Here is a 27,550-nt window from a genome sequence, read left to right on the forward strand (position 1 = left end):
AAAGAGGCATGAGCAAAACTATCTCACCCATGATTTGGAAATGGCGGTTGTAGTCTTTGCGTTAAAGATCTGCAAACACTTCCTATATGGTGAAGTATGCGAGATATACACCGACCACAAGAGTTTGAACTAGATCTTCCAACAAAGGGATTTATATTTGAGACAGAGGAGGTGGATGAAGCTTCTAAAGGACTATGATTGTACCATCCAGTGCCACCCTGGGAAGGCCAATGTAGTAGCAGATGCTTTGAGTAGAAAATCTTTTGGCAGCTTGGTGCACATATCAGCAGAGAGGATACCATTGATTCAAGAAGTACATGAGTTAATGGATCAAGGTCTGATCTTAGATATTTCAGATGAGGGGTATTATTGGCCCATTTTTCAGTGAGACCAGACCTGTAAGACAGAATCAGAGTTTCCCAGCTCAGATACCCATAATTGATGAAGATTATAGAAAGAGTACAGTAGGGTGAAGGTGGTGAGTTTGGATTTGCCAATGATAGCGCTCTTATGCAAGGTTCCAGGATATGTGTGCCTGACGTGGACAATTTCAGGAATGAAATCATGCGAGAGGCATACTATACACTGTACAATGTCCACCCAGGCTCCACCAAGATGTACTATGATGTGAAAGATAGCTACTGGTGGAATGGCATGAAGAAAAACATAGCACACTTTGTGTCCAAGTGCTTGACTTGTCAGAAGGAAAAGTTTGAACACCAGAGGCCGTCAGAGAAGCTGCAAGAGCTCCCTATCCTAGAATGGAAGTGGGAAATGATCACTATGGATTTTGTAACTGGGTTGCCTCATACTTCACGGGGATATGATTCGATATGGGTAATTATAGATCGTCTGACTAAATCAGCTCATTTTTTACCTGTGAAAACCACCTATTCTGTTGCACAGTACGCCCAGCTCTATGTTCGAGAAATAGCCAGATTGCATTGAGTTCCTACTTCGATAATATCTGACAGAAGACCCCAATTCACTTCTAGGTTTTGGAGAAAGCTGCAAGAGTCACTTAGCACGCAATTAAATTTTAGTACCGCCTTCCACCCTCAGATAGACGAGCAGTCTAAAAGGACAATTTAAACACTGAAAGACATGCTTCGCATGTGTGTTTTGGATTTTGGAGGTCAATGGGATGATTAGCTACCATTGGTGGAGTTTGCCTACAACAACAGTTATCATTCCAGCATTGGGATGTCACCCTATGAGGTGCTATATGGCAGAAAGTGTAGGTCTCCTCTGTGTTGGACAGAAATAGGAGAAGCGAAGGTGCATGATGTAGACCTAGTGCAGTATACTTCAGAGATGATTCATTTAATCAGGGAATAATTGAAAACGACTTTCAGCAGGCAAAAGAATTATGCAGATCCCAAACGGAGGGATATAGAATTTGCAGTAGGCAATTATATGTTCCTGAAGGTTTCACCAATGAAGGGAGTCATGAGATTTGGAAAGAAGGGCAAATTGGCACCTCGGTATATTGGACCTTATGATGTTACTGATAGAGTTGGAGCAGTTGCCCATCGATTGGAGTTACCACCCAACCTTTCTTATGTTCATCCTGTATTTCATATATCCATGCTCAGAAAATACATACCTGATCTTTCTCATGTGTTACAGCCAGATATAATAGAGCTGAAGGAAGACTTGACGTTTGAGGAGCAACCAGTAGCCATAGTAGACTACCAAGTGAGGCAGCTAAGATCAAAATAGATTCCTATGGTTAAGGTTTTGTGGAGGAGCCAATCAGTGGAAGAATGCACCTGGGAGTCCAGAGCGGGACATGCGTAGCAAGTACCCTTATTTATTCAATGTGTAATATTATTCTTTTATTCTGCCTTGTGTAAAATTCGAGGATGAATTTTCTGTAAGGGGGGAAGAATGTAACACCCCTAATTTTTAAATTAATTATTTTATAGGTAGATATTAATATTTTATTTTATTTAAATTTTGGAGAATTATTTGAAATTTTTTGAATTTTTAAAATCGGATTTGATTTTCCAAAAATAAAAAACTTTGATGATTTTTAAAAATTTATTTAAAGACCACGTGAAAAAATTAAAAATATATTTACACTCTATGAATTTTTTAGAGTTTTCTAAAATTTTTTTAAAATTTTTGGGCCTCGTTTTTGGTCCAAGGACAGAGTAAAAATTCAATTTTGGGTATCTTAAATCGAACCGGCAAAATTGGATCGGACCGATCGAATCGAATCAGCCCATTTTCCTTTTCTCCTTCCTCTTCCGCGTGCCCCCGACACTCTCCCTCTCTCTCTCTCGTTTTCTCTCTCCTTTCTCCTCTTCTCGCCGCCCCACTGTTGCCCTAGCCTCCCCAGCTCGCCGGCGCACCTCCAGCACTCCTTACCACCTCCGGTCGATGCTCTAGCCGTTGGAAAACGGCCCAAAGCTCCCCCTATGCATCGTGCAACTTTTCACCTTCCTGGCCAAAATCCAATTGATCCGGCCACCAATAGAACTGGGTCTTATCCCAAAATACATCTACACCTCGATAGCTTTCTATAGACACTAAGAATACAAAAATCCATTGAGCAGTTTGTCTAATTTTTGCCCGAGAAGTTTTAGCTCATTTTTTACTTTCGGGCTAGATTTCTCAAAAATCGTAAACCCTACCAAAAATCCGAGAGTACCAGAGTGCTCCACCCGTCGAGAGCTTCACAGCAACACCCATTTCAAATTTTTCAGACACCGTTTTTCAGTGGATCCCGTGAGACTTCGCAGTATTTTTTTGAACATTAAATGAGTTTAAAAAATTCCGTAAAAATTATATACTAACGCCCGTGTTGTGGGCTTCGTGTAGGTACATTTAATTCACAGAAATTAGATAATTGCTCGAGTCTGCAATTTCGAGCCTAGCAGACAGCCCACCGGGAAAGCTTCAGAACCAGGCTAACTTTAGAACCGGGCTGAGAGTATAGGCTACCCCACTATTTTCAGACGTTCCGGATGTGTCTCTAGGGTCGAAATTGGCATAAGTAAACCCGAACCCTTATTTTTCTTAATTATCTAGTATCTGATTTCGATTAAAAATCTATAAAATATTTGTGGTAGGCTAGAAAAATATAATTCCTTTTGCATTAGCTCTATAATATTGCTAAGGACTGCGGGGCAAAGTTTTAGAATTTTTAGAGTTCATTTGGGTAGTTTTTGCAAAAGAGGTAATTATAGAGACTAAATTGTAATTTTCCAAATTGTGATTGTTGACTGTTTGGGTGGGCCCAAGAGGGGCCATGTGATGTGATTGAGTTGTGAATGTGTGACTTGTGGATATATAAGTGCATTTTGAACCCTTTTGCAAGTTGGGTAGGTTCTAGGTATAGGGGAGACTCTGCCGGATTTTCAGCATGACTTAGGGTGTCTTTGATTTTTTTCAAACTTGTATTGAGTCAAATATATTAAAAATTATAATGAAATTTGTCAGGTGAGCCGGGACAGTCTTCCTCCTCCGTCTAGCCACCACAGTGACCTCGGTTAAGTTTGTGAGTAAAATATTAATTTTAATTATAATTTCGATATTATTATATATTCAAGCATGCCCATGCATCACTTATAAATATGTATCTATGTAGTTAAATACTAGGCAAGTTTTATATTACATTCATAATTGATGAAATGCCATGGATGTTTTTTGTGATAATTTGGAGCAATGTGCGTGCGTTGGTGTGCGTGTGGTATGGTATTGGATATGGACAGAACGAGTAGACATGGCTTGAGAGACACTCGCCGGGGCCCGGTCTTTTATGGATAAGTCGAGGTAGGCACGGCTTGAGAGACACTTGCTGGCCCCCGCATTTGGTTTATTAAGCGAAAGTCTGGCTTGAGAGATACTCGCTGGCAGAGGTTGGATTAAGAGAGTTGTATAGGGGATGAGCTCCCATATATGTACTATTTGAACAGTGTTGGGTATGTGAGTGCTCCAAATTACCTTTTTACTATTATGATGTGGTTTGTATGAAATTTATGATGATATTGCATTGCATTCCTTAAGATGAATTAGCTTTAGATAGCTATAGAAATTATGGTTAAAATTAGTATTTTACTCTTTGGGTTGAACGCTCACTCCTATTCATCTATTTTTCCAGGCTACAGGAGGATTACTTGTTGTGACTAACCTGCTCTTCTTCTTCGCAGGTCAATTAGTAGTATTTAATGTATTTTATACAATTGAGTTAAATTTTAGACTCTGCATGTGTTAAGAGTATTTTAATTAATTTGAGTCTATGATATAATATGATGTTGAATTTGTAAAATTATTAATGGCATGCATGACTAGATTGGATGAGGAAGTTGAACTCCCATTGGATTTTTGATATTATGAGCATGTGGAGGGTAAGCTGTGTAACACCCCTATTTGTATAGCCTAGTATATTTCACTGTTCCGGTGACCGGAGTCGGTCCGGACAATTAAGGAGATTAGAACCATACTTAAGACAACTAGATAACCTATAAACACAAATAATTAGTAATGTCCAATTAGTTAAGTATAAACAAGAAAAATAGAACATAAGAAGTTAAACAAGCCGAGAGTCACAATGATGGGTGACCTTCTCGGGAACGACTGCGAAGTCATTTTAAACTCAAATTTCGAACCATAAAATGTGACGCCGCGGTCCTTAGGATCCTTATAAACACAGTGGAAAAGAGAAAATCATGAAAAAGAACTGTTAAGCCAGTCAAATAATTAGGTCAATAGCCGGAAGAAATATTGAATTTATTGCAAAACGGGATGAACCGACGAGGGGCAATTTGGTCAATTGACCCCGAGAGCTGACTCCTGACCTAACTGTCAAATAAAATTGGAGAAAAGAAAATTTCGGAATCGAGAATTAAATTAAAGAACTAATAAAAATAAATAAATAGAAAAAAAATAGAAAATAGAAAAGTTAAAAGGTGATGACATCATGCATGACTTCATGCATGATGCCATAAAAATAATACTTAATATATTTATTTAATTGGGATTTTTGGGTCTTCCATAAGGATAAAAACAAAATAAAAGAAAAGAAAAATAAAAATCAAAGTCTTCTTCAACCAAGCTTGCCGCCCTCACACACTCTCTCTCTCCCTCACCATTGCAAACTCCATTAAAGCTTGTCTTCAAGCTTTGAAACCCTCACTAAACCTCAACTTCTCCTATACTTGCTTCACAAAAACTTGTTCTAGTCACTTGGGAAGGAGCTTGACAACAAAAAGAAAAAGAAAGGAAGAAGTTTTCAAGAAAAAGAAATTCTACATAAAAGGTTAGTAATCAAATTTGATAATTTGAGTTTGATTATTACATTTCTAACTTATTGAGCTTGTAAATAAACTTAAAATGGAAAGAAAATTTGTTGAGGGATTATATAGAATTTTGGACAGCTAGGGTTTGGTTGGACAAAGTATAAATTTGTTTGAGCTAAACATGTTAGGAAGCTTAATTGAGTTAATGGAGCATGTTTATAAGTGTTTAATTAGCTAAATGCAACAAATGACCTGAATTAGGTTTTTGAACATTAGGGTTTAGAAACCAAAAATGTGAAAAAGTGCTAAATGATGTCTTTGACATAGTTTAAGGTGAGAAATGATCATTTGTGACCTAATTAAGTGTGTTAGAAGTGTTTGAATCAAAGCCAAATTCGGATTGGGTATGCACCATGACCAAAAGTCAACTTTGAAGGACTAAAAATGGAATTTTACAAATCCAATTGGTATGGGAGCAATTGGGAATGAAAATAGGCACTAAATGACACAATTTTCATTTAGAAAGCATGCCCAAAAAGTGACCAAAACCTAGTGAACAAATTGACCAAAATTAGAAAATTGTAGGCTGCCCTGTATAAACTGACCAAATGAACAGTGTTTGTTCATTTGGTCATAACTCGAGCTAGGCAGGTCAAAATGACCTGAAATTTTACCAGTGGTTAGATGAGATATAAACCTAAAACTTTCATGAAGAACATAAACTCAAATTATGCCATTAACCCCATCAAATTACTGAACAAAGTTGAATCACTGAATCTACAAAACTGCAGATTTGCCATATGAATAGTAAAGTTTCAATGGCTATAACTCTATCTAGAAAACTCTGATTTAGGTGATTCTTGAACCGATGGAAACCTAAGACATAGTAGAATATTTCATATGAAGAAAATTAGATCAAATTATGGACTTAACTTGATCAAATTGCTGAACGAAGTTGGAGCAATAAATCTGTAGAACTAAATTCTGTAGCATGAACTGTAACTGTATTTTGGCTATAACTTGAGCTACAAAACTCCAATTGGAGTGATTCAAAAAGGAGAATAAACTTAAGAAAATAAGGAACATTTTCTATGAAGAAAGTTTTGCCAAATTCTAACAGTAAAAGGACCGATGAAACAGTGTAACTTAGGACTCCAAAACTGAAAATTGGCAATTTTGCCTTAAAGACCTAAGTTTTGAGAAAATGACTAAAACCAAAAAATTTAGTGACCAAAATGTGGTATGTGGGTGAAGTTGGACTTCCCATACCTATTAAGCCTTAGAAAGTCAATAATTTGACTTGAATAGTGTAGTGAATAGTAACCCGAAACACAAAAATTTCAAGAACATCGAGTTTAGCACGTTAGAGCTAGGTAAAAGTGAAGCTAAATTTATTTTGGGTTTATGTTAAGTTCTAGTACTGAAACATTGTAAAATTGTGTGTTTCATTTGGAAAGAATACCGGAAAAGAACCCGAGGAACCGAGTCGAGGCCAAGAGACGACTCGCTTGAGGTTTGTACACAACGTGTAATTTTTGTAAATTATTTGCTGCATATTGTTTTGAATGATTTGAAAAAGTGAATTGAGACATTATTTATGATGCTTTAATCGAAATTGTTGAAAGTTATTGTGTATATTTGAAATGACAATGTTTAGCAAATTATTAAAATAAGTTTTGAAACCACAGTGTCATGACCATATATTTGAACACCTCACTAGCACGACTAGTGGGTGTAATTAGTTTCGAATTTTGATTCCTTCTCTGGAGAAGTGTTGAGGTGTGCCAGTAGAAGAGGATGTGAATGGATATCCATATATTTGAGCTAGCTAGCCTTGTGATGTGATTTCTCTTTAGCCTCTGGCTATTGAGATTCTATTTATTTCGAATGACATGAATTAACTGTGAGTTTTATGAAATGTGTTTGATACTTCGAAATGAAATTATTTGGAATAAAATCTCTTATTCATGTTTTGTGTTTAACTCGCATGCTCAGTTCAATTTTTGAATAAATGTGATTTAAATTCTGCATAAAGATTATTTTAGTATGTTGTGCACCACTGAGTTCTAGTACTCAAAGAATAGTTATTATTCTTTATGCAGATATAGAGATTAGAGGAGCGTGGCGAAATGCGAGGGTTGAGGATCTATCAGCTTGAAGTTATCGGGTATAGTTTATACCCTGGCTGTAAATATTTATTTTGATGTATGTATTGCACATAAATGTATGGACATGTAAAAATGATTCTTGAGCAGCTTGTACAAAGTTTGTATAAAATTTGTAATAAATTTTAGTTTGGATTTTCTGAATGTAAATTGTAGTATGATGTATATACAAATTGTTTATCTTTAAGGAAATATAAATGAATGATATTGATTGATAGTATTTTGAGAATTGTTGAATTTTGAAATGGAGAAAATGGTTGAGATTGATTGTGAATTTGAAGAAGTAGTTGAAAAATTATTGGAAGTGTTTTTTTTCAGGTATTTGAAGAACTGTTTTCTAAAAATACAGACGGAACTCTGACAAAATTTTTATAAAATTTGCAGAAAAATAAAATGGACTAAAAATATTAACTAGTTTTAATTTTAATTAAATGTTTTAAATACCTATTAGAAAATGCTCACCACTGAACAAAAGTAAGAAAATTGTTTTAAAATCCCTTGTAGGGTACTTAATGAGTTATCGGTAGGTGAAGTTCGGTAGTTCATTAGGTATTCTACGGAATCATGTTATGCCTTACAGAGGAGTAAGGTGTGACAAGCTGAGCTCCCCAATTTATTATATATTGTGTTTACAGGTCCGGGAAGTCAAAAACTCCCAGTTGAATGGTCCATTTTATGGTCGGACTCTGTTTGGTTGAATTCTTAAAATTGGGCCCAAATGAGCCTTAGGATTGGGTTGAGGAATAGTTAGACTTACTACGGACCTCGAGGGCTTTAGGCTGGTACAGGTCTTAGTACTGGTCCGACCCATAGGTTGGGTCGTGACTCTAATTTAAAAATATGGTTTCAATAGAAAAATTCGAAAATTGAGATTTTTTATTTTTAATTAATGGGAGCATGAAGAGGGTATGAGGAGATAGCACCCACAGCTATTCAGAGATTGATACCAGGTAAAATTTCGAGACGAAATTTATTTTAAGAGGGGGAGAATTGTAACACCCCTATATTCGGTAGTGCGTTCTATTGTTTCGGTGACCGGTGTTTGTCTGGACAGTTAGAATGTCGGGAATTATACTTAAATGTTAGTGATGAGACATTAAATGATGAAATACATGATAAGAAAATAAAAGAAAAATAGAGAAAAAATAAGAGCAATGAAATGTAATTAGGTTAAACGAGCCAGAAACCATAGTGATGGGTGACCGCACCGGGAAATTGCGGCGAGGACCTTTGATTAGCCCTGGACCACGGAGAACCCTAAAAAATATTTTTAAGACTTAAATAAACATCTATTGAGGTATAATTGACTTAAAAAATGTCAAAGAAAATTAAATTAATTAGTACAAAGAAAAACGAAAAATCAAAAAACTGACAAAAATCGGTGTTACCAAAAAATAGGGAATACAACCTGAATAGGGGCATTTTGGTCAATTGACACCTAGAGTTGACTTTTGACCTAAATATCTATGAAAATAAAGTAGTGTTAAAGTTTGGAAATTATATGAAAAATTGAAATTGGAATGAAGTGGGATTAAGGGAAATTATAGGGTAAGAAAATTGAATAAATAAAAGTTTAATTAAACAAATAATTTCTTAATACTTAGTGGACCACTAAGCACTATATAAGGACACAAATCAATAGAAAATTCCACTAAGTTTTGCAACTCATCTTCTCTATTTAATCTCACTTTGGCCGAAACCAAGCTTGGGAGAACTCTCCCATGGCCGCCCACTTTATGAGCTCAAAATCCCCATGATAAAGCCACCATTTCCCCAACTTGCCTTCATTAAAGTTAGTCCTCACCTTGCAAGGAAGAAGTTGGTAGTAAATTCAAGAAGTTTTGGTGAAGTTTGGTTAAGCTCCAAAAGAGGTAAGTACTTATTTTCAATTCTTGCTTCACTAAAGTTGTAGTGGAGGATATGGGAAGTTATATTATGGAAGAAATTATAGGATTTGATGAGTTATGTTGCTATCCAATTTTTGACATACTCATGTCGATGGGAGTATGATGTAATTTGTTATATAAATGGTGATTTAAGGGATTAATTAGGGTGTTTAAATGTATAAGAGTGTAATTGAATGTAGGTTTTGAATTGTGTAATTGAACAATTGAAATTTTGAGAGTTTTTGGAAGAAATTGTGAGGGCTCGTAAATTGACCAATTTGGTAGCTTTGTGATGCATGGGAAAGTGTTTAATTTCATGAAAATAGCTTGGTGAATTCTGGTACCAAGGATGGCAGAATGTATATGTAAATGTCATTGGGAATGATAAGTGGTAATTAGGTATGTTTATTATTGAATTTGAACTTTGTAATTTTGAATTGTAATTGGGGTATTGAGGGTTTGTATATTCTACCTTAATTGGCCATAATGTGATGTGTTGAGTGGTTTTGGTTTGATACCAATTCAAAAATTAGGTAGAGAAGTGGACTTATAACAAGGTTAATGTGCAATTGATAGGTGTTTGAACAAAATGTTTAAGGACAGTATGTAATTAAGCTTATAACCCTAATTGTGTGACCCTAATTGGTATGAGGCTAATTGGAGGCAAAATTAGACATAAAATAAGCCAACTTTTATGTAGAAATATTGCCAAAATTCTATCCGAAAACTGCCAGTAAAATTGACCTAATTCGGAATTGCAACATTGTAAACTTAGAAATCTGACCATATGACCAGTAGCTATTCAAATGGTTATAACTCACTCAAAATAGGTCCAAATGACCTGAAATTTATACCGTTGGAAAGCTTAGACATGTGGCTACATCTTTTATGAAGATCACAGAACCCAGAAATGCCATTTACGAAGTTAAATTGCTTGCACAATTTCAGTCACAAAATCTGCCAGAATTAAATTTGACCTAAAATTGACCTAACTTTGCATTAAAAATGCAATCTATCCAGTTTTAGTAAATTGACCATATCTTGGTCTATACAACTCAGAATGACTTGAAATCAGTGGCAAAAATTCAATAAGACATAGACCTACAAATTTGCTCTTTTGACCAGAACCTAAAAACCATGGAAAATAAGACAATTAGCTAGATTAATCTAGCATACAAAATCTGGAAATTTACCATTACTATACAATAAAGCCTTAGAAATAAAATTGGCAATAAATGCCAACTTGTGAGAATTATAAAATATACTATATTGGCAATATATTGGAATTGTTATGAGATATGATACTGAAACACTGTAAATTATGTGTTTCAGTTGAAAAGGATATTGAGAAGTATAAGGAACATTGAGTTAAGGCTTAGAGGCGACTCAAATCAGGTCTATGCATAATACTTTTTATATTCACTGCTTTTACTAGAAAATTTATTTGGAGAAATGAGTTATGAATAATTTTTAATTGTTTTGACTTTGGGAATTTTATTTAAAAATTATTGTGTTGCCTACTTTGTAAATGGAAATTCTGAGATAAAATACGATTTGTGGTTTGTATGAAATATTTAAATATTGTGATTTGAAATTGTTTTTGATTCACACTTGGCATGACAATATCACTATGTTCCTCCTCCATTTATGGGGTGAGTATGACTATATTCCTCCCTCTTTGACTTCATAATTTGAGGTGAGTATGGATGAGTACTTATTATCTAGTTAGCCACCTTCCTCATTGATTTCGATTAGTGGGGTGAGTATGCCTTGTTGTGCTGTACAACACGGCATGTTTGGAAAATTTTGTGTCATGACCTAAGTTGTGTTATTGATTGGCAACACTGTGTTTATTAAATTGTTTGATCAAATTTGTGTTATATGAGCTTTGAAAATTGTAGCATGAAATTGTGAATTATTTGAATTGTGAATTGTCAATAAATATTTTATATACCACATTTTAAATTTTTATTATGCATCACTGAGTAAATTTTACTCAGCGATAGCTTTTTCATTGCTGTCGCAGGTAGATAGACAGATAAAGCAGTAGAGTAGGCTGCTTGTGACTTCGCTTTGGGATTTTGCCAGGTATATTGAGTATACCACTTCCTTGTAAATATTATTGTAATGTATGTGAACTGTATATATATATATATATTGTACTTGGTCTTAAGTAGTTGTAAAATAAAGTTGCAAATTATTTTGGCCTGTCAAAATGTTGTATTACAATTCTCTTATTTCAACTTTTGAAATATTCAATTATTTTGCACTTTATTTTTAGAATTGCTGAATTTGAGTTTCACTTGTGTTGTGAAAATTGATTTGAGTTGAGCTATTATTGGAGTTGGGGATTGAAACAAATATATTGGAAGTGCTTTTTATAGGTTTTTGAAGAACCGTTTTTAAAAAATACAGACGACACTCTATCAAAATTTTTATAAAATTTGTGGCTATTTCAGACCTAATGTGTAATTTAACTTTAATTAAAAAGTTTTAACACTTGTCAAAAGTGCTCACCACTTTGAAAAGATGTAAGAAATTGTTTAAAATCCCTTATAGTGTATTTAATGGGTTATTAGTAGGCGAAGTTTGGTCATTCATTATGTATACTACGGGATCATGTTATGCCTTATGAAAGGGGTAAGGTGTGACACTTAGGTGCAGGAGAAACTCTGCCAAAATTTCGGCAAAATCTTAGAAACTATTTTGATTTTATGGTTTAAATCAATTATTTAGTTTTGTCAGTCTTTTGATAGAAGTCAATGTGCATGTTTAGTTGATTGGTACCAACCGTCTTCTTCTTTCAGCCGGACCAGCTGCAATCCAGTCGACTAATTCGTGAGTAGATATTTATTTTATTTATAATTTCAATATTATTATATTTCTAGTATGCTCATGCATCACTATTACTTATATTTATATAGTTAAATATTAGGCATTCTCTACTTTGCATTTATACTTGATTATATTACTTTAGTTACTGTGTTTTGATAATTTGGAGCTGTGTGTATGAGTTGGTGTGTATGTAGAGTATATGGATATGGGTAGTACGGGTAGACGCAGCTGGAGCTTGACTCACTGGGACCCGATCCTTACTATAGATAAGTCAGGGTAGGCACAGCTTTGAGTTGATATCGCTGGCCCCCGCATATAGATTATTAAGCGAAAGTCCGGTTCGAGTTGATCTCGCTGGCAAGTCCTGAATTAAGAGAGCTAGGTAGGGGGATCAACTCCCCACACATGCATGCGTGAGAATGAATATGACTTGGGCGTGTGAGTGCTCCAGATTTTCTTTGATGTGACCTGACTTATTTGCATGAGTTGTATGAAGATTATGCATTTCATTTCTAAGGATGCATTAGAATTAGATGGTTATAGAAATTGTAGGTAAAATAAATCTTTACTCTCTGAGTCGAACACTCACTTCTGTTCACTATTTTTCCAGGATACAGGAGAGCTTTGTTGTAAATGACCTGTTCCCTTCCTCATAGGTCCACTTATCTTCATTTTGTATAATTTATGTAATCAAAGGAAGTTTTAGAACTTTGCATGTGTAGGGGTTATTTAATTTGATTTGGGCTGTAAAAAATTATGTCTTTTTTCTTTTGAAAATTTGTAAACTTCTTATGATGCATGTGATGTTGAATGGACTAGGTATTTGGATTGGTTTGAGGGAGCTGAGCTCCCATTTGATCTTGTTGTGATTTGTGGATGATTGTGAGGTTGAGCTGAGCTCCTCAATAGATTGGATTTTTGTGTTCACAGGTCGAGTGAGCAAAAAACTCCCCGTTAGATGGTCCATATATGGTCGGACTTTATCTGATTGTTTCCTTGAAATTGGGCCAAATATTGGTTTAAGTTTGGGTTGAAAGATAATTGGGCTTACTAAGAGTTTCGAGGGCCTTATGCTGATCCAAGTTCTAGTGTTGGTCCGGCTCGCGAGTTCGAGTCGTGACACAATTTGTAAAATACATGGATGATTTTGTAACTAACCAAATTTTTAAGGAACTTAAAGTAATTAATCAATATTTTAATAATTTAAATTTAATTTTTTTTAATTTAATGGACCTACATTTTAAAATGATAGGAACTAAATTGTTAATAAAAGAAAACCTTAGAGACTAAATTATTTTCAAATTAAAAATAAAGATAAGGGCATTTTGATATTTTTATCAAAATCAATGATAGCTTAATAGATTTCTAATGACATATACTAAGTTTTAGATTTTGTCAATGCTTAATAACTAAATTGCTTGATTTTGAAAATACAGAGACTAAGTTATAAATTTTATCAAATATCAAAGATTAAATTGTAATTTATCATTTTTTTTAATCCAAGTTAATGAAAACACTTTCATTTAAAATCTTTGAAGTCAAGAGATGAAAATCTCAAACCTACTCTTTGATTCCGAACCAGAATATATATATATATATATATATATATATATATATATATATATATATATATATATATATATATATATAATTTTGTTATATGAACCTAATGTTTTTTAAATTCGGATAGATAAATTCATTAGAATAAGTTAGTTAAATTTAAAATGATCACGTAAAATTTAAAAAAATAAAAATTTAAAAATAGATTAACAATTAAATCAAACTGAAATCAACCCATCGTCAATGTTAACCGTAAATTGAATGGAGAGATCTGTTAATTTTAGACCTCAATAATTAAGAAATGATATGGTTAGGTTTGTAGAATTTTAGCTTAAAAAAAGGTGAGACATGGCATCCACATCAAATTTTGTCATATAATGTATAATTGTTAAGGGCATTGGATCTACCATTTTAAACAACATGGCATGTTCTTTTTTCCTTCTCATCCACATTTTGTGCCTGCCTACCATCCATCAAATATCAACTTCAAACACCATATATAAAATTGAATCAAAAAAATATATTATGAGAAAAGCGATTATATCCATTAATTATGAAAATTTAAGAGGATATGCTGGTTTAATTCTACGTATAGATCGAATGAAAATGCTGATGGACATACTCAAAAAATTATAAGTATATTACTATATTGTATAATATAATTAATCTATAAATATATGTACTTTATAGTTAAATGTTAAATAATTAAAATATACCGAAATGTAAAAATTGATAAACAAATTGAACTGAAATTAAAGCATTAAAGAATAGAACTAGAATTTTATTGAAAATTTGATTCAATTTCAATTCTTAATAGACTCTAAAATCAAAATTAGAATCGCGTATCTAATTGAAAGTCATTTTATTTACTTTTCTTTTTAGAAAAATCATGAATCTTTCATCCATTAAAATGATAAGGATATCTTAATATTAATATTGACATAAAATATTATCTCTTATAACATTCTTTAAACTGGTTTAGAAAAAAATTTGAATTTGCTATTTTTTTTAGGGGATTGAGGGCGTAAGTACTTAAATCCATATCATTTTTAAGAGAGTGATATACTTTCAGCTATTTGAGTTAAAAAAATTTAAATTTGTTACTTTATAATACATAATATTAGAAATAATCATATGTTTTAGAAAGTGCATAAAATATACATTAGGAATAAAATGAAAGAGTATTAATTAAGATAGTTTGATTTAGATAATCAAGTGTTTTAGTATAAAAATATGGTAAATTAGTAAGAGAAAAAAAGGAAGACCTAAAATAATATAAATCAAAGTAATATATCAAAAATAATTTATAATTTTGAATATTACTATAGAATTTATCTCAAATATGGTTGACCGAAGAAAAAAAAAATCATATAATCAAGGATTAACTAATTTAGAATTAAAATTTAACTTTTTTAAGAAAGAAAAATAAATATTTAGTTATTATTATTGTGTTGTTATAAAGAAAAGGAAAAAAAAAATCTGTGCCTCTGATTTTTTTTTCTAATTTTATTTACTTAATGCTTAATTTTTTTTAAAAAAATCATTGCAATAATAATTTTTTTATAAATATTTATTTTTATAATATTATTAATTTTTTTAAAAATTATGATTCGAGTAACACACGGGTGAAAAAAAAAAAAAAAGAGCCTAAGCAGTCAAAACTCAAACGTATTAACGAAGTGGTAAATTAGCGTTATCTTTACAAGTACGTAGGAGAAATGCTCCTGTGAAACGTGTAGTTGTAGTGAATATTTTATAATTTTCCGTTGTTGCATTAACAATAGTACAACAAAAGAAACCGCGTTTCTACGCGCGTGACCCGTGAGTGAGACAAAGAAATAGCTGCCCTAAGAAAAGGAAGAAAGCAATAATAAATTTGATTATTAAAGTAGCAGAAGTGGAACTGGAAACTCAAGAGGAAGAAAAAAGCGGCTGTGAGCTGTACCTTCGGCGTTATTTGCTGTCAACCACTTCTCCATCATCAGATGACCCTTGCCCTTGATGTTTTCTGACTCTTTCCAGATCTTTAATGCTTTAAACTATATTTTACAACCCAAATATCTCAAATAGAGCCAACCCACAAGAACAGAAAGAACAAGTGTAGGGGGGAGATCTCTCCCTTTCATATATACATAGTAAACAAAAATGGAGTTGAATCGGGTTTCTGTATTTGTCTTCTTCTTCTTCCTGTTGATGGTTGTCTTTGCTCCTCGTTCTTTTGCTTCCAGTTTTATTTCAGGTATTTTGAGTTTGAGGAATACTTATGCAGGCACATACTAGACTTTGAATTTTTTTTAGAACTTGACTTAATGCTGTTGCTGATTTGGATCCAGATTCGGTTTTTCAATCCCATGCTTCCACAGGCAGGAATCTGCTTCAGGCTAAGAAAGGTTTTTTTTTTTTTCATTTTTTTCCCCTTCTTCTTATTCACTTTTCTTTGCTCATTATTTTTTGGATTGGCTTTAATCTTGGGTTTCCTTTGTGGGTTTTTATCGCAATTTGTTCCTGTGTGATATAAGTGCTCTGTATTGCTGTTTATTTTGTGCACCATTTTTCAGTGAAGAAATAATGTTGTGAAATGCAGGATTATATTTTGTGTTTCTATAACTTGGTTGATTGACGTGCTCAATAATTGGTCTTAAGGTTGAATTTGTTTGTTCAAGCCTCCAAGGTTACCATTGTGAATTGACAATGAGGGTCAGCTTTTCTTGTCTTCCTTTTTTTTTTTTTTTTTTTTTTTTTTTTTTTTTTTTCTTTTCTCTTGTTTCTGTTCTGTTCTAGTATAAATTTAATTGATTGCCTTCTAATTGTAAGTTACCAATCCTACAACTAGAGATATCTGATTAGTTGCTAGATAATCTAGATCAGTTCTTTTCTTATTTATCCTATTTACAGAGTAAGCTTAATTTCCTGGTTTTTTTTAAACGTCATAGGAGGTTTTTTCAACTCTATCAATGTGTTTTTTAATCATGAAAATCTTGATTTATTAAAAGAAAAGTTAGTCTAAGGAAAATTTTAATTAATTAATATAAGATGGTTTTTGATTTCATGGAATATTGCTTTTATCAGCCAATTTGAATTTACTGAAAAAACTTTTCAAAAAACGTGCTTTGTTGTCATGTAACATTTCATTTTGAACATTGCTCATCAACACAGCTATATGAGATTGTGAGTTCATTGTTTCTCTTTTACATTTCCGTAGTGCTCCATAATTCTTAATCATGCAATTCAGTTTTTGTTTTAAATTTCTATATAGGAAGTTGTGGGTTTCTATTATTTGGGAATTTTTGTTATCATTAGGAGTATTTATTGTTCTCTTCCTTTAATATATTGTATTGGTTTGGTATGGTTAAATATTAAATCTCTATAAATCTATATAGCATAGTTATTTTCTTAGGTTTTGATATTATAAACACTTGTTTTAAAAGGTATGATTCCTACTCTGTTACTCTCCTCTCTCTCCCTCTCTCTCTCTCTCTCTCTCTCTCTCTCTCTCCCCTCTTTCCTTCTATTTCTCCTTCTCCTTCTTCTCTTTCACTGCTAACAGCATCTGCTACCTTCTCCTTTGCTGCTAAAGTACGTCAGATAATGTTCACAGCCACAACAATCTCCAATTTTCTTTTATTTTCTCTATGAAAAGCTCTAATTCAATTTCCTAAACTGAAATTCCCCTTTTTCATTGAATCAGAAGTTCTAAAGCCTAATCTCACCAATTGTTTGTTAATTTATTACCATAAAAGCATTGGTAGGCCACTTCCTCAACCTGTTAGCATGACATTTCTATTAGTATGACTTGAATGCTTGAACTTTGCCTGTGCATGTTATTCTAAAGTTACACTGACATTGTGAATTCACAAGACTTTATATACACAGTTCATTATTTCATCAAATAAAGATTCAAATGCATTTGCATGTTTGATATTTGGAAGTACACTTTGGACCTGTGTGTGTGTGTGTGTGTGCCCACATGCGCTTGTTTCTTTTAACTCTGTTAAAGACATTTTTAGTTGATATATCCTGTGTTAATGAAGTCAAAAAATCATGTAGAACCATACAAATATTGAATTCTATTAAGGCTTTGTTTGGGAGAGGGAGGAAAATAAGGGGAAAGGAAAATAGGAGGAGTGTTGCGGTAAGTAACAACCAGCGTAAAACTTTCGTCACACCTCATGATATGAATTCTTACAATATAAACGTTGGGGCGTCCTGTACTTACGACGCACTACATTGGAGACCGAGTGTAGTGAGAAATATGTAAGGGTTGTAAGTCGTTAACCGAAAGCGACGCATCATGTCAGCGCCTAGGTGTGGTGTTAAATGAATAAGAGTTCTCACATCATGAATGGGTGTGGGTAAAGAAGTTAGTTCATAAAACAGATAGTAGAACAGAACACAGATAGGTATAGAGAACAATAGAATATATCATAGAAGGAGATCAATTAGGAAGGAACAGGATAGAAGAAGAATCAGGGTTGGTATTTGGAATGTTGGATCACTTACATGAAAATTAATGAAGCTTGTGGATACCTTGGAAAGAAGAAGGGTGTATTATTTGCATTTAGGAGACTAAATGGGTATGAGAGAAAAGTAAGGAAGTGGGTAATTCAGGATACAAAATGTGGTTTCCCGAAGAGGAGAGGAACAAGAACGGAGTGGGCATGATTATAGACAGGAGATTGAAAGATGCCGTAATAGTTGTAAAAAGAGTAGGGGATAGAATTGTACTATTAAAGCTAGTATTAAAAAGATAAACAATAAATGTAGTTAGTGCTTATACCCTACAAATAGGACTAGATAGTGAGTAAATAAAGGTTTTGGAAAAATATAGACGATCTAATGCAAAGCATACCAAATGAAGAGAATGTTCTCAACGGTGAAAATTTGAATGAACATGTAGAAAGTGATAGGCAAAGTTATGAGAATGCTCATAGAGGTTTTGGTTTTGGTAGCGGAAATGAGGAGGGGAAAAGCATCCTGGATTTTGCCATGACATAGGAACTAATACTAACAAATAGCTACTTTATAAAAAGGGAGTCACATTTAGTGACTTTCAAAAGTGGACAACATAGAAGCCAAATTGACTTCCTCTTAATCAGGAAGACAAATAGAGCTGTATGCAAGGATTGCAAGGTTTTTTCGGGAGAGACTTTAACAAGTCAACATCGGTTAGTGGTCTTGGATGTCAAGTTTAGGAACAATGCAAGTAAGGCTATAAGAAATATTGTAGCTCGAACAATATGGTAGAAGTTCAAAAGAGTAAAGCAAGTGAAATTCAAAAATGAGCTTCTCGAGTCCGAAGCATGGAAGTTGGATGTGGAGGCCAATGGTATGTGGATATAGATAGCATCAAAGATTAGAGAAGTAGCTAGAAAAGTACTTGGAGAGTTTAGAGGACGTGGACCACCTTCAAAAGAGAGATGGTGGTGGAATGAGGAAGTACAAAAAGCAGTGAAGAGAGAGGGAATGGTATAAGAAATTACTAAGTGTGTTAATAATGAGGCTTAAAACCAGTACAAGATAGCAAAGAAAGAGGCAAAAAAGGCAAGTCAAGGAAGAGCACAGGTTTTTGAAAAGTTATATGAGAAACTTGAAACTAAAGAAAGGGAGAAAGATATTTATAGATTAGCAAGGAGGAGAGAAAAGAAATATCAAGATCTCAATCTAGTTAGGTGCATTAAGGATAAATAAGGAAAAGTGTTGGTGAAAGAAGAGAACATTAAAGAAAGATGGAAAAATTATTTTGATGATCTCTTTAATAATTGTCAAAGTGGTAATATGTGAATATAAACTACAGAGTAATAGAAAAGAATGTTAATTACACTAGAAGGATTAGATCTTTAAAAGTAAAGGAAACACTTAAGAGAATGAAAGTGGATAAAGCTTTTGGACCTGATGGAATACTAATTGAAGTGTGTAAGTGTTTGAAAGATGTGGGAGTGGCATGGTTAATTAAATTATTTAATAAGATTCTAAACTTAAAGAAAATGCCTGATGAATGGAGGAGTATTTTAGTACCTATTTTTAAAAATAAGGGAGACATACAGACTTGCTCAAACTATAGGGTAATTAAACTCATGAGTCATACTATGAAGTTGTGGGAGAGAGTTGTGAAACATCGACTACGTCATGACACTTCTATCTCTCATAATGAATTTGGCTTCATGACTGGTCGTTCAACTATAAAAACGATCTTTCTCATTAGAAGCTTGACGGAGAAATATAGAGATGTGAAGAAAGATCTACATAAGGTTTTTATCGATTTGGATAAGGTTTATGATAGTGTTCCAAGAGATGTCTTATGGAGAGTGTTAGAATAAAAGAGGGTATCTATTAGGTACATACAAGTGTTGAAAGATATGTATGAAGAAGCAACTACTATTGTGCGCACAGTGGGACGGGACATGAGATTTTTTTTATCTCAGTTGGATTACACTTAGGTTCAGCTGTGAGCTCTTACCTTTTTACATTAGTTCTAGATGAATTGACTAAACATATACAAGAAAGTATCCCTTGGTGCATGATGTTTGCGGATGATATAATTTTGATAAATGAGACATGAGAATGAGTCAATAAAAAGCTAGAGCTTTAGAGAAGTACTCTAGAGTCAAAGGGTTTTAAGTTAAGTAGAATGAAGACAGAATACATGCATTGCAAGTTCAGAGAAGGCCGAACTAGTGATAGGGAAGGAGCTAGTTTGGATAGAGTAGTATTGCCCCAAAGTAATCATTTGAAATATCTTGGCTCAATATTTCAAATAGATGGGGAGGATATTAGTCATAGGATTGAAGCCGGATGGTTGAAGTGGAGATGTGCCACTAGAGTTTTATGTGATCGCAAGATTCCTAATAAATTGAAAGAAAAATTTTACCGTACGGTCATACGATCAGCCATATTACATGGCAGTGAGTGTTGGGCAATGAAGGAGGCGTATGTGTCTAAGATGAGAGTTGTGGAGATGAGAATGTTAAGGTGGATGAGTGGCCACACTAGACTAGATAAAGTCCATAATGAGAGTATTAGAGAAAAGGTAGGAGTTGTGCCAATTGAGGATAAGTTGAGAGAAGGAAGATTGAGATGGTTTGATCATGTGAAGTGTAGACATACGGAGGCTCCAGTCAGACAAGTAGAGCACATTGGATTAGAGGATTGAAAGAAAAGAAGGGGTAGACCTAAACTGACTTAGAGGAGAGTAGTATAACGTGAGCTAGAAGTATTACATATTTTTGAAGATTTAACCTAAAATCGTTTAGAGTGGAGAAAGAGGATCCATATAGCTGACCCCAATAAATTTTTGAGATAAAAGTTTAGTTTAGTTGAGTTGAGTTGTGGCTCTCATTTTCTGTTTTCCTTCCATTTCCTTTCATTTTCACTTTGTCCATTTTCCTCCCTCTCCCAAACATAGCCTAAATGATTTTGTGAGTCAATAGGATTTTAGAGAGTAGTGCATTGCATTCATAGTTCAAAATTATGTGGTAGTCTGGAAAATTTTATTTTGGAAATTTGTTGGATGAATTCAAAATGGTCAATTGAGGAAATTTAATCAAAGGATAACAAATTGTTGGCTATAGGTTTTGTGACTAGAATTTCCAATGTGTTTCCAATCTTCATGTTGTAATGATTATTAAATTTTCTGATTTGATTAGTTCCTAGTTTTATGCACACGTCGACATTGATGAGACATTGTTAATGAAATCATAGAAGTGAAGGAATGCTGAAAAATAGTGTCTAATTTAAGCTATGAATTTAATTTGTGCTCTTGCATATGTTGATTATGCTTCTCTTCCAATAAGGTCAGTAGGGGTGGCCATAGTTTAGGAACTTCCGGTTATGGTTCCTGAATTGATGGTGCAGGATCAATGAAATAATGAACTTGAACTAAACTGCCATGTGACGGTTTGGAAGACAGTTTCTGAACTGCTGCTTCCTGTTCGACTTCGGTTTAAAACGTTTGAAGGACAGTTCGAAAAAGACAGCTCAAGATGATATAGAGGGTAGTTTAAGGGCGATTTAGACAAAAAAATTAAAGAAAAATTTTATTGATTTAAAATTAAGTTATATTTGTAAAAATATTTTAATTTTTCTTAGAAATCTTTCAATCAAAATAAAATAAGAAAAAAGAGAATGAAATTAATTTTTCTTTAAAAAAAATTTAATAAGAAAAAATTTGGACTTGATTAAAAAATTAAAGATGAAATTAATTTTTTTTAAAGAAATTAAAAAAAAAGTGCATGAACTTAATTTTGCCTGTGTATTTTCTTGGAATTTAGAGGAATCAAAGTTTCTAGTTTTATTGCTTGCACTTTTTCTAAAAATTGTATGATAATTTGAATTAAACTCAAATCAACTAAACTAAGCCTTTATCCTAAAAATTTGGGGTAGGCTATATGGATTCTCTTTTTTCACCCTAAATGATTTTGGGTTAAGTCATCGGAAATGTGTAATGTTTCTAAGTCACGTTGTACTACTCTCATCCAAGTCAGTTTAGATCTACCCCTACTTTTCTTTCTATTCTCTAACCTAATGTGCTCTACTTGTCTAACTGGAGCCTCTTTATGTTTACGCTTCACATGACCAAACCACTTGAATATCCATTCTATCAACTTATCCTCAAGTAACACCACTCCTACCTTTTCTCTAATACTCTCATTACGGACTTTATCTAGTCTAGTATGGCTACTTATCCACCTTAACATTCTCATCTCTGCAACTTTTATCTTAGACACATACGACTCCTTCAGTGCCCAACACTCACTACCATATAATATGGCCGGTCGTATGGCTGTACGTTAAAATTTTTCTTGGAATTTTGCAATCACATAAAACTCCCATGGCACGTCTCCACTTCAACCATCCGGCTTTAATCCTATGACTAACATCCTCCTCACATCTCCCATCTACTTGAAGGATTGAATCGAGATATTTAAAGTGATTACTTTGGGGTAGTACTACTCCATCCAAACTAACTCCTTCCCTATCACCAGTTCGGCCTTCACAAAACTTGCAATGCATGTATTCTATCTTCGTTCTACTTCACTTAAAGCCCTTTGACTCTAGAGTGCTTCTCCAAAGCTCTAGCTTTCTATTGACTCCTTCTCCTGTCTCATCTATCAGAACTATATCATTCGCAAACATCAAGCACCAAGGGATACTCTCTTGTACATGTTTTGTCAATTCATCTAAAACTAATGTAAAAAGGTAAGGACTTACAGCTGAACCTTGGTGTAATCAAACTGAGATAGGAAAATCTCTTGTGTCTCCTCCCACTGTGCGCACAATAGTAATTACTCCTTCATACATATCCTTCAACACTTGTATGTACCTAATAAATACCCTCTTTTGTTCTAACACTCTTTATAAGATATCTTTTGGAACACTATCATAAGCCTTCTCCAAATCGATAAAAACCATGTGTAGATCTTTCTTCATATCTCTATATTTCTCCATCAAGCTTCTAATGAGAAAGATTGCTTCCATAGTTGAACGATCGGGCATGAAGCTAAATTGATTGGGAGAGATAGAAGTGTCCTGACGTAGTCTATGTTCTACAACCTTCTCCCACAACTTCATAGTATGGCTCATGAGTTTAATTCTCTTATAGTTTGAGCAACTCTGTATATCTCCTTTATTTTTAAAAATAGGTAATAAAATACTCCTCCATTCATCAAACATTTTCTTTGAGTTTAGAATCTTATTAAACAATTTAGTTAACCACGCCACTCCCACATCTCCTAAACACTTCCACACTTTAATTGGTATTCCATCAGGTCCACAAGCTTTACCTACTTTCATTCTCCTAAGTGTTTTCTTTACCTCTAAAGATCTAATCCTTCTAGTATAATTCGTATTCTTTTTTATTGCTATGTAGTCTATATTCCCGCTATTACCACTTTGACTATCATTAAAGCGATCATCAAAATAATTTCTCCATTTTTCTTTAATGTCCTCATTTTTCACCAACACTTTTCATTCTTTATCGTTAATGCACCTAACTTGATTGAGATCTTGACATTTATTTTCTCTCCTCCTTGTTAATCTATAAATATCTTGTATGATAATTTGATAATTAAAAAAAAAGTATAAAAGAAAAAAAAAATTAAAATAGAGGGCATTGGAAATTTTATTGAGGATATAAAATAATAACATAGTAATTGAGATAATATTAAAAATTTCAGTGAATGTATAAAATAATAAAGTAGGGAAATTGAGAGTGTATTGGGAATTAAAAAGAGTGTAGAAAATAATTGTTTAGAGAATTTGAAAAAAATTGATATAGTATTGAGAATTAAAGAGAGTGTAAAGAATAATTGTATAAAAATTAACGATTTGTATAAATGAATTAGGAGTATGGTAAGGTATTTATTGAATTTTTTTGTATTTAAATGACCGGTTTGGTCCAGCTTGGAATTGGTGGTTTAATTCAGTTCGGAATTGTCGATTCATAGTTCCTAAAAAATATAAACCTGAATCAAATCGCAGAAAAATGGTTTCGGTCTGATTCGAAGTCGGTTCTAGTTTTGACCGGTTCGATCCGATTTTGACCGAACCAGTTCTTGCATGACCATGGCCACCCCTACTGGCCAGTATCTGGTCTTGTCTTTATAGCCTGTCAAGATAATAGCTAAGTTATCTACAAATGCAAGTGATGGTTGTGTTTTTACAGCTGATCTTTGATCTGCGTATTTACATGCTATTGATTTGTTTGTTTTGGATGAAAACATTGATACTTAGTTTCTTGATCATTAGGAGTTGGGTGCTGTATTGCATTTCTGTGATCGTATTCAAGAAAACATTAATGTGTTTTTCCTAGCCTGGGCAATTATGTCTCATGATTAATTATGCTTTATAGTTATATTATGGAGTGGCATTCTGACAATGAAACATTATCTTGCCTTATCTGCAGCCTGTCCATTAAACTTTGAGTTTCTGAACTATACGGTCATCATAAGCCAATGTAAAGGACCTCAGTATCCTCGTGATCGCTGTTGTTCAGCATTCAAGGACTTTGCTTGTCCATACGCAGATGTTTTGAATGACTTGACCAATGATTGTGCGTCAACCATGTTCAGCTACATTAACCTCAATGGAAAATACCCACCTGGCCTTTTTGCTAGTGAATGCAGGGAAGGGAAAGAGGGGCTAGCATGCCCTGCGATACCACCATCACAGTCAGCTAATGCTAGTGGGAGTCCGATTATTTGTGTTCCATCCCTACTGCTTGTGCTCACATCTAGCTTCCTAGCGCTGTTAGTTCACTTACTTTGAAGGCTCAAAATGTTGATTCTATTTTATTATCCAATAATTGAATTTTCCTTTTAACCATGGCGGAGTGCATTACCTTCATTATAATTTCATTGTGCTAGAGTTAAATTCATCCATCAGGCATTGTGAAAAATTAATCTGTATATTGGTTTGTTATTTGCCACCCCAAGTGGTAGGATATAGTGCTTGGTTGTATTAGAGTGATGAATGATTCAATTCTTAGAATCATATATACTTCAAACTTTAAATACAAGGGCTCGTCCAGTTTTATTTGTTGAACTATTTTCTGCATTTGTAATGAAATCCAATCAAAATGAGGTGACATTTTTAATTAATTTTGTTTTAGATTTTTTTTTAAATTTTAAATAAATAAAAAATTTTAATAATTTTATATCAATTTTATGATTAAATAAAAATCAAAATATAAAAATTTATTTTATTTTTTTGTTGTGTTTGTGAGAATAATTTTAATTTTTCTTTGTTGAAAATCATTTCCTTCTCTCCTTGTTTTTGTTTTTCTAAAAGCTGCAAATGGGCGGGAGAGAAAGCAGATGCTACTAAGAAAAATAATAACAAACTAAACCAAATCAAAATTGCATTAGAGAGAAAATAACAAATTTAAAATGAGGTGTGAGAGAGAATTACACAAAGAGAGCTCTCTTTTTTATACAAAGGAAATTAATCTAAAAAAATAAAGGCAAAAGACCTTTATTAAGCCCCTGTAATATAGTTCAATAGTCGCATTTGTCCTAATTTTTTTTTTCCAATTAAACTCTTAAGATTAAAAAAAGGCATAAAAAGCATAACTTAACACCGTTAACTCTATTAAAATTTTCGTTTTATCTGATAAAAAATACAGGTCATCCTTGCAAACGCCACAGTATTAGCATCTTCCTTAACAAATTTTATGACTAATGAAGCAAAAATAAATTGCTTTTATTTTATTTTATTATTATTACAATTTTTTTTTAATGATCAGAATACCATGTAGTCATTGCCAATGATCTTAGCCCATTGAATTGTAAGACCATTCTTTCCTAGATCAATGAAACAATACTTCATTTGTTTTCTCTGGTTGCTATATGATAATTTCAGTTAGACAAAAGCAATAATATACATTCAACTTTAATGGTACCACTATTAACATTGAAAATAAAAATAGCATGACATCTCTTTTTTAACCATGTAATCTTTACCCAAATGTCAACTGTGGGAATCAAGAATGCTCTTGGTATTAAGTCTTTAAAAGAATATATTGAAAATGGTACACAAGTTGCAATTCAGACACGAAATATTAATTGACACAGTAAAGCAACAAAACTCACCAGTCCTTTTTCCCTTGCTGCTGCTAGTTAAATAGTTGGAAAAAAATCATCATAGGACGCCATCTCAGCTCGAATTAAACCAAAAGAATGGATCGAACTCACAACTATATGATTAAAACTTATTACCAAGCCCCTCATCCTAACTAGCGCCCTTCACAAGCCCAGCAATATACACAAATTCTCTGGACGCTAGGACACTTGCTGAGACTTGCTAAGATCAGAAAGTATGTTGAGTCACAGGTTTGGAACCGCAACAGCCCCTACATTTGGCTCTATGTATTTGTTAGAATAAGTTACATGTGTACATAATTTATTTAGTTTAATGATCCTTAGGACAACTTGGTAAGTAAATAAATTAATTAGTTACATAAAAACTTATAGTTGTTTGTAAACTAAATTTGTTTGTAGAGTAAATTGTTAATAATAAATTAATTTTAATTATTTGATAAATTTCTATTAATTTAATTTAAATTAACAACCTCGTAGATATAAAATATTTGTGCATGAAAATTATTTGTAAATAACAATTCATGTTTGAATTACTTGCATGTGTAGATTTAAAAATTGCATTTTTAAGTAAAATATCTTATTAAAGAATAATAAACAAGGCTTTTTGTAACGATTTGAATTTTAAAATATAATTTTTTTTACAAATTTAAATATTATTCATATATATATATAGAAATTTAAAGGATATGTTTAAATATATAATTACTATCTTAAAATAGAACTTGAGTTAACTACTTGATTAAATAATTTACATATCTAAGTGTACACATTTTTATTTTAATTTACTTTAAATGAATTAACCAAAGTTATATAATAGTGATTCAACTATTTTTTTTTTTATAAATAAGTATATACTATACTATCAGTTTATTTAGTATTTTAAAAAGAAATTGTTATGTCATATTATATTATTTTTGGATTATAATAAAAATTAATGTGATTGTGAGAAATTTATATCAATTCACATTATTTTAATTTGAGCAAATGCTAATAAGGTTTAATTCCAATTACTAATATTGTATTATTTTTACTAATATTGTATTATTTATAATACTAATAACAAATTCATTTAACTTAAAGTGAATATTTAGGTAAATTTGTTTTTCTTTTTTCTTTAAAAATATTTTAGTAGGTAAGATTTGTCTTTTTCTTGCAAGAAACTAATATATTATTATTAAATTATATATATATATATATAGAGAGAGAGAGAAAGAGAGAGAAAAATCAAATGGACCAATCACCTTTTGTCTTCTACCCAACCTAAC

The 27,550-nt window shown here is 32.8% G+C and overlaps 1 protein-coding gene across 1 annotated transcript; it reads left to right on the forward strand.

Annotated features, from left to right (window-relative positions):
- The first annotated feature begins 15,576 nt into the window (after positions 1 to 15,576).
- On the forward strand, positions 15,577 to 25,230 carry LOC110638075 (GPI-anchored protein LLG1). Its single transcript, XM_021788495.2, has 3 exons — positions 15,577 to 15,931; positions 16,026 to 16,082; positions 24,593 to 25,230. The coding sequence occupies exons 1-3, from the start codon at positions 15,838 to 15,840 to the stop codon at positions 24,952 to 24,954; spliced, it is 513 nt and encodes a 170-aa protein (XP_021644187.1). The 5' UTR covers positions 15,577 to 15,837; the 3' UTR covers positions 24,955 to 25,230.
- The last annotated feature ends 2,320 nt before the right edge of the window (positions 25,231 to 27,550 follow it).

This window comes from Hevea brasiliensis, chromosome 9 (assembly GCF_030052815.1).
Source record: "Hevea brasiliensis isolate MT/VB/25A 57/8 chromosome 9, ASM3005281v1, whole genome shotgun sequence".
In the NCBI taxonomy this organism is placed as follows: Eukaryota; Viridiplantae; Streptophyta; class Magnoliopsida; order Malpighiales; family Euphorbiaceae; genus Hevea; species Hevea brasiliensis.

Bases quoted from the DNA above. Each gene is read 5' to 3' on its own strand.
- LOC110638075 (XM_021788495.2), top strand. From the start codon at position 15,838: ATGGAGTTGAATCGGGTTTCTGTATTTGTCTTCTTCTTCTTCCTGTTG. The intron at 15,932-16,025 runs GTATTTTGAGTT...ATTTGGATCCAG, and splicing joins TGCTTCCAGTTTTATTTCAG to ATTCGGTTTTTCAATCCCAT. The intron at 16,083-24,592 runs GTTTTTTTTTTT...CCTTATCTGCAG, and splicing joins TCTGCTTCAGGCTAAGAAAG to CCTGTCCATTAAACTTTGAG.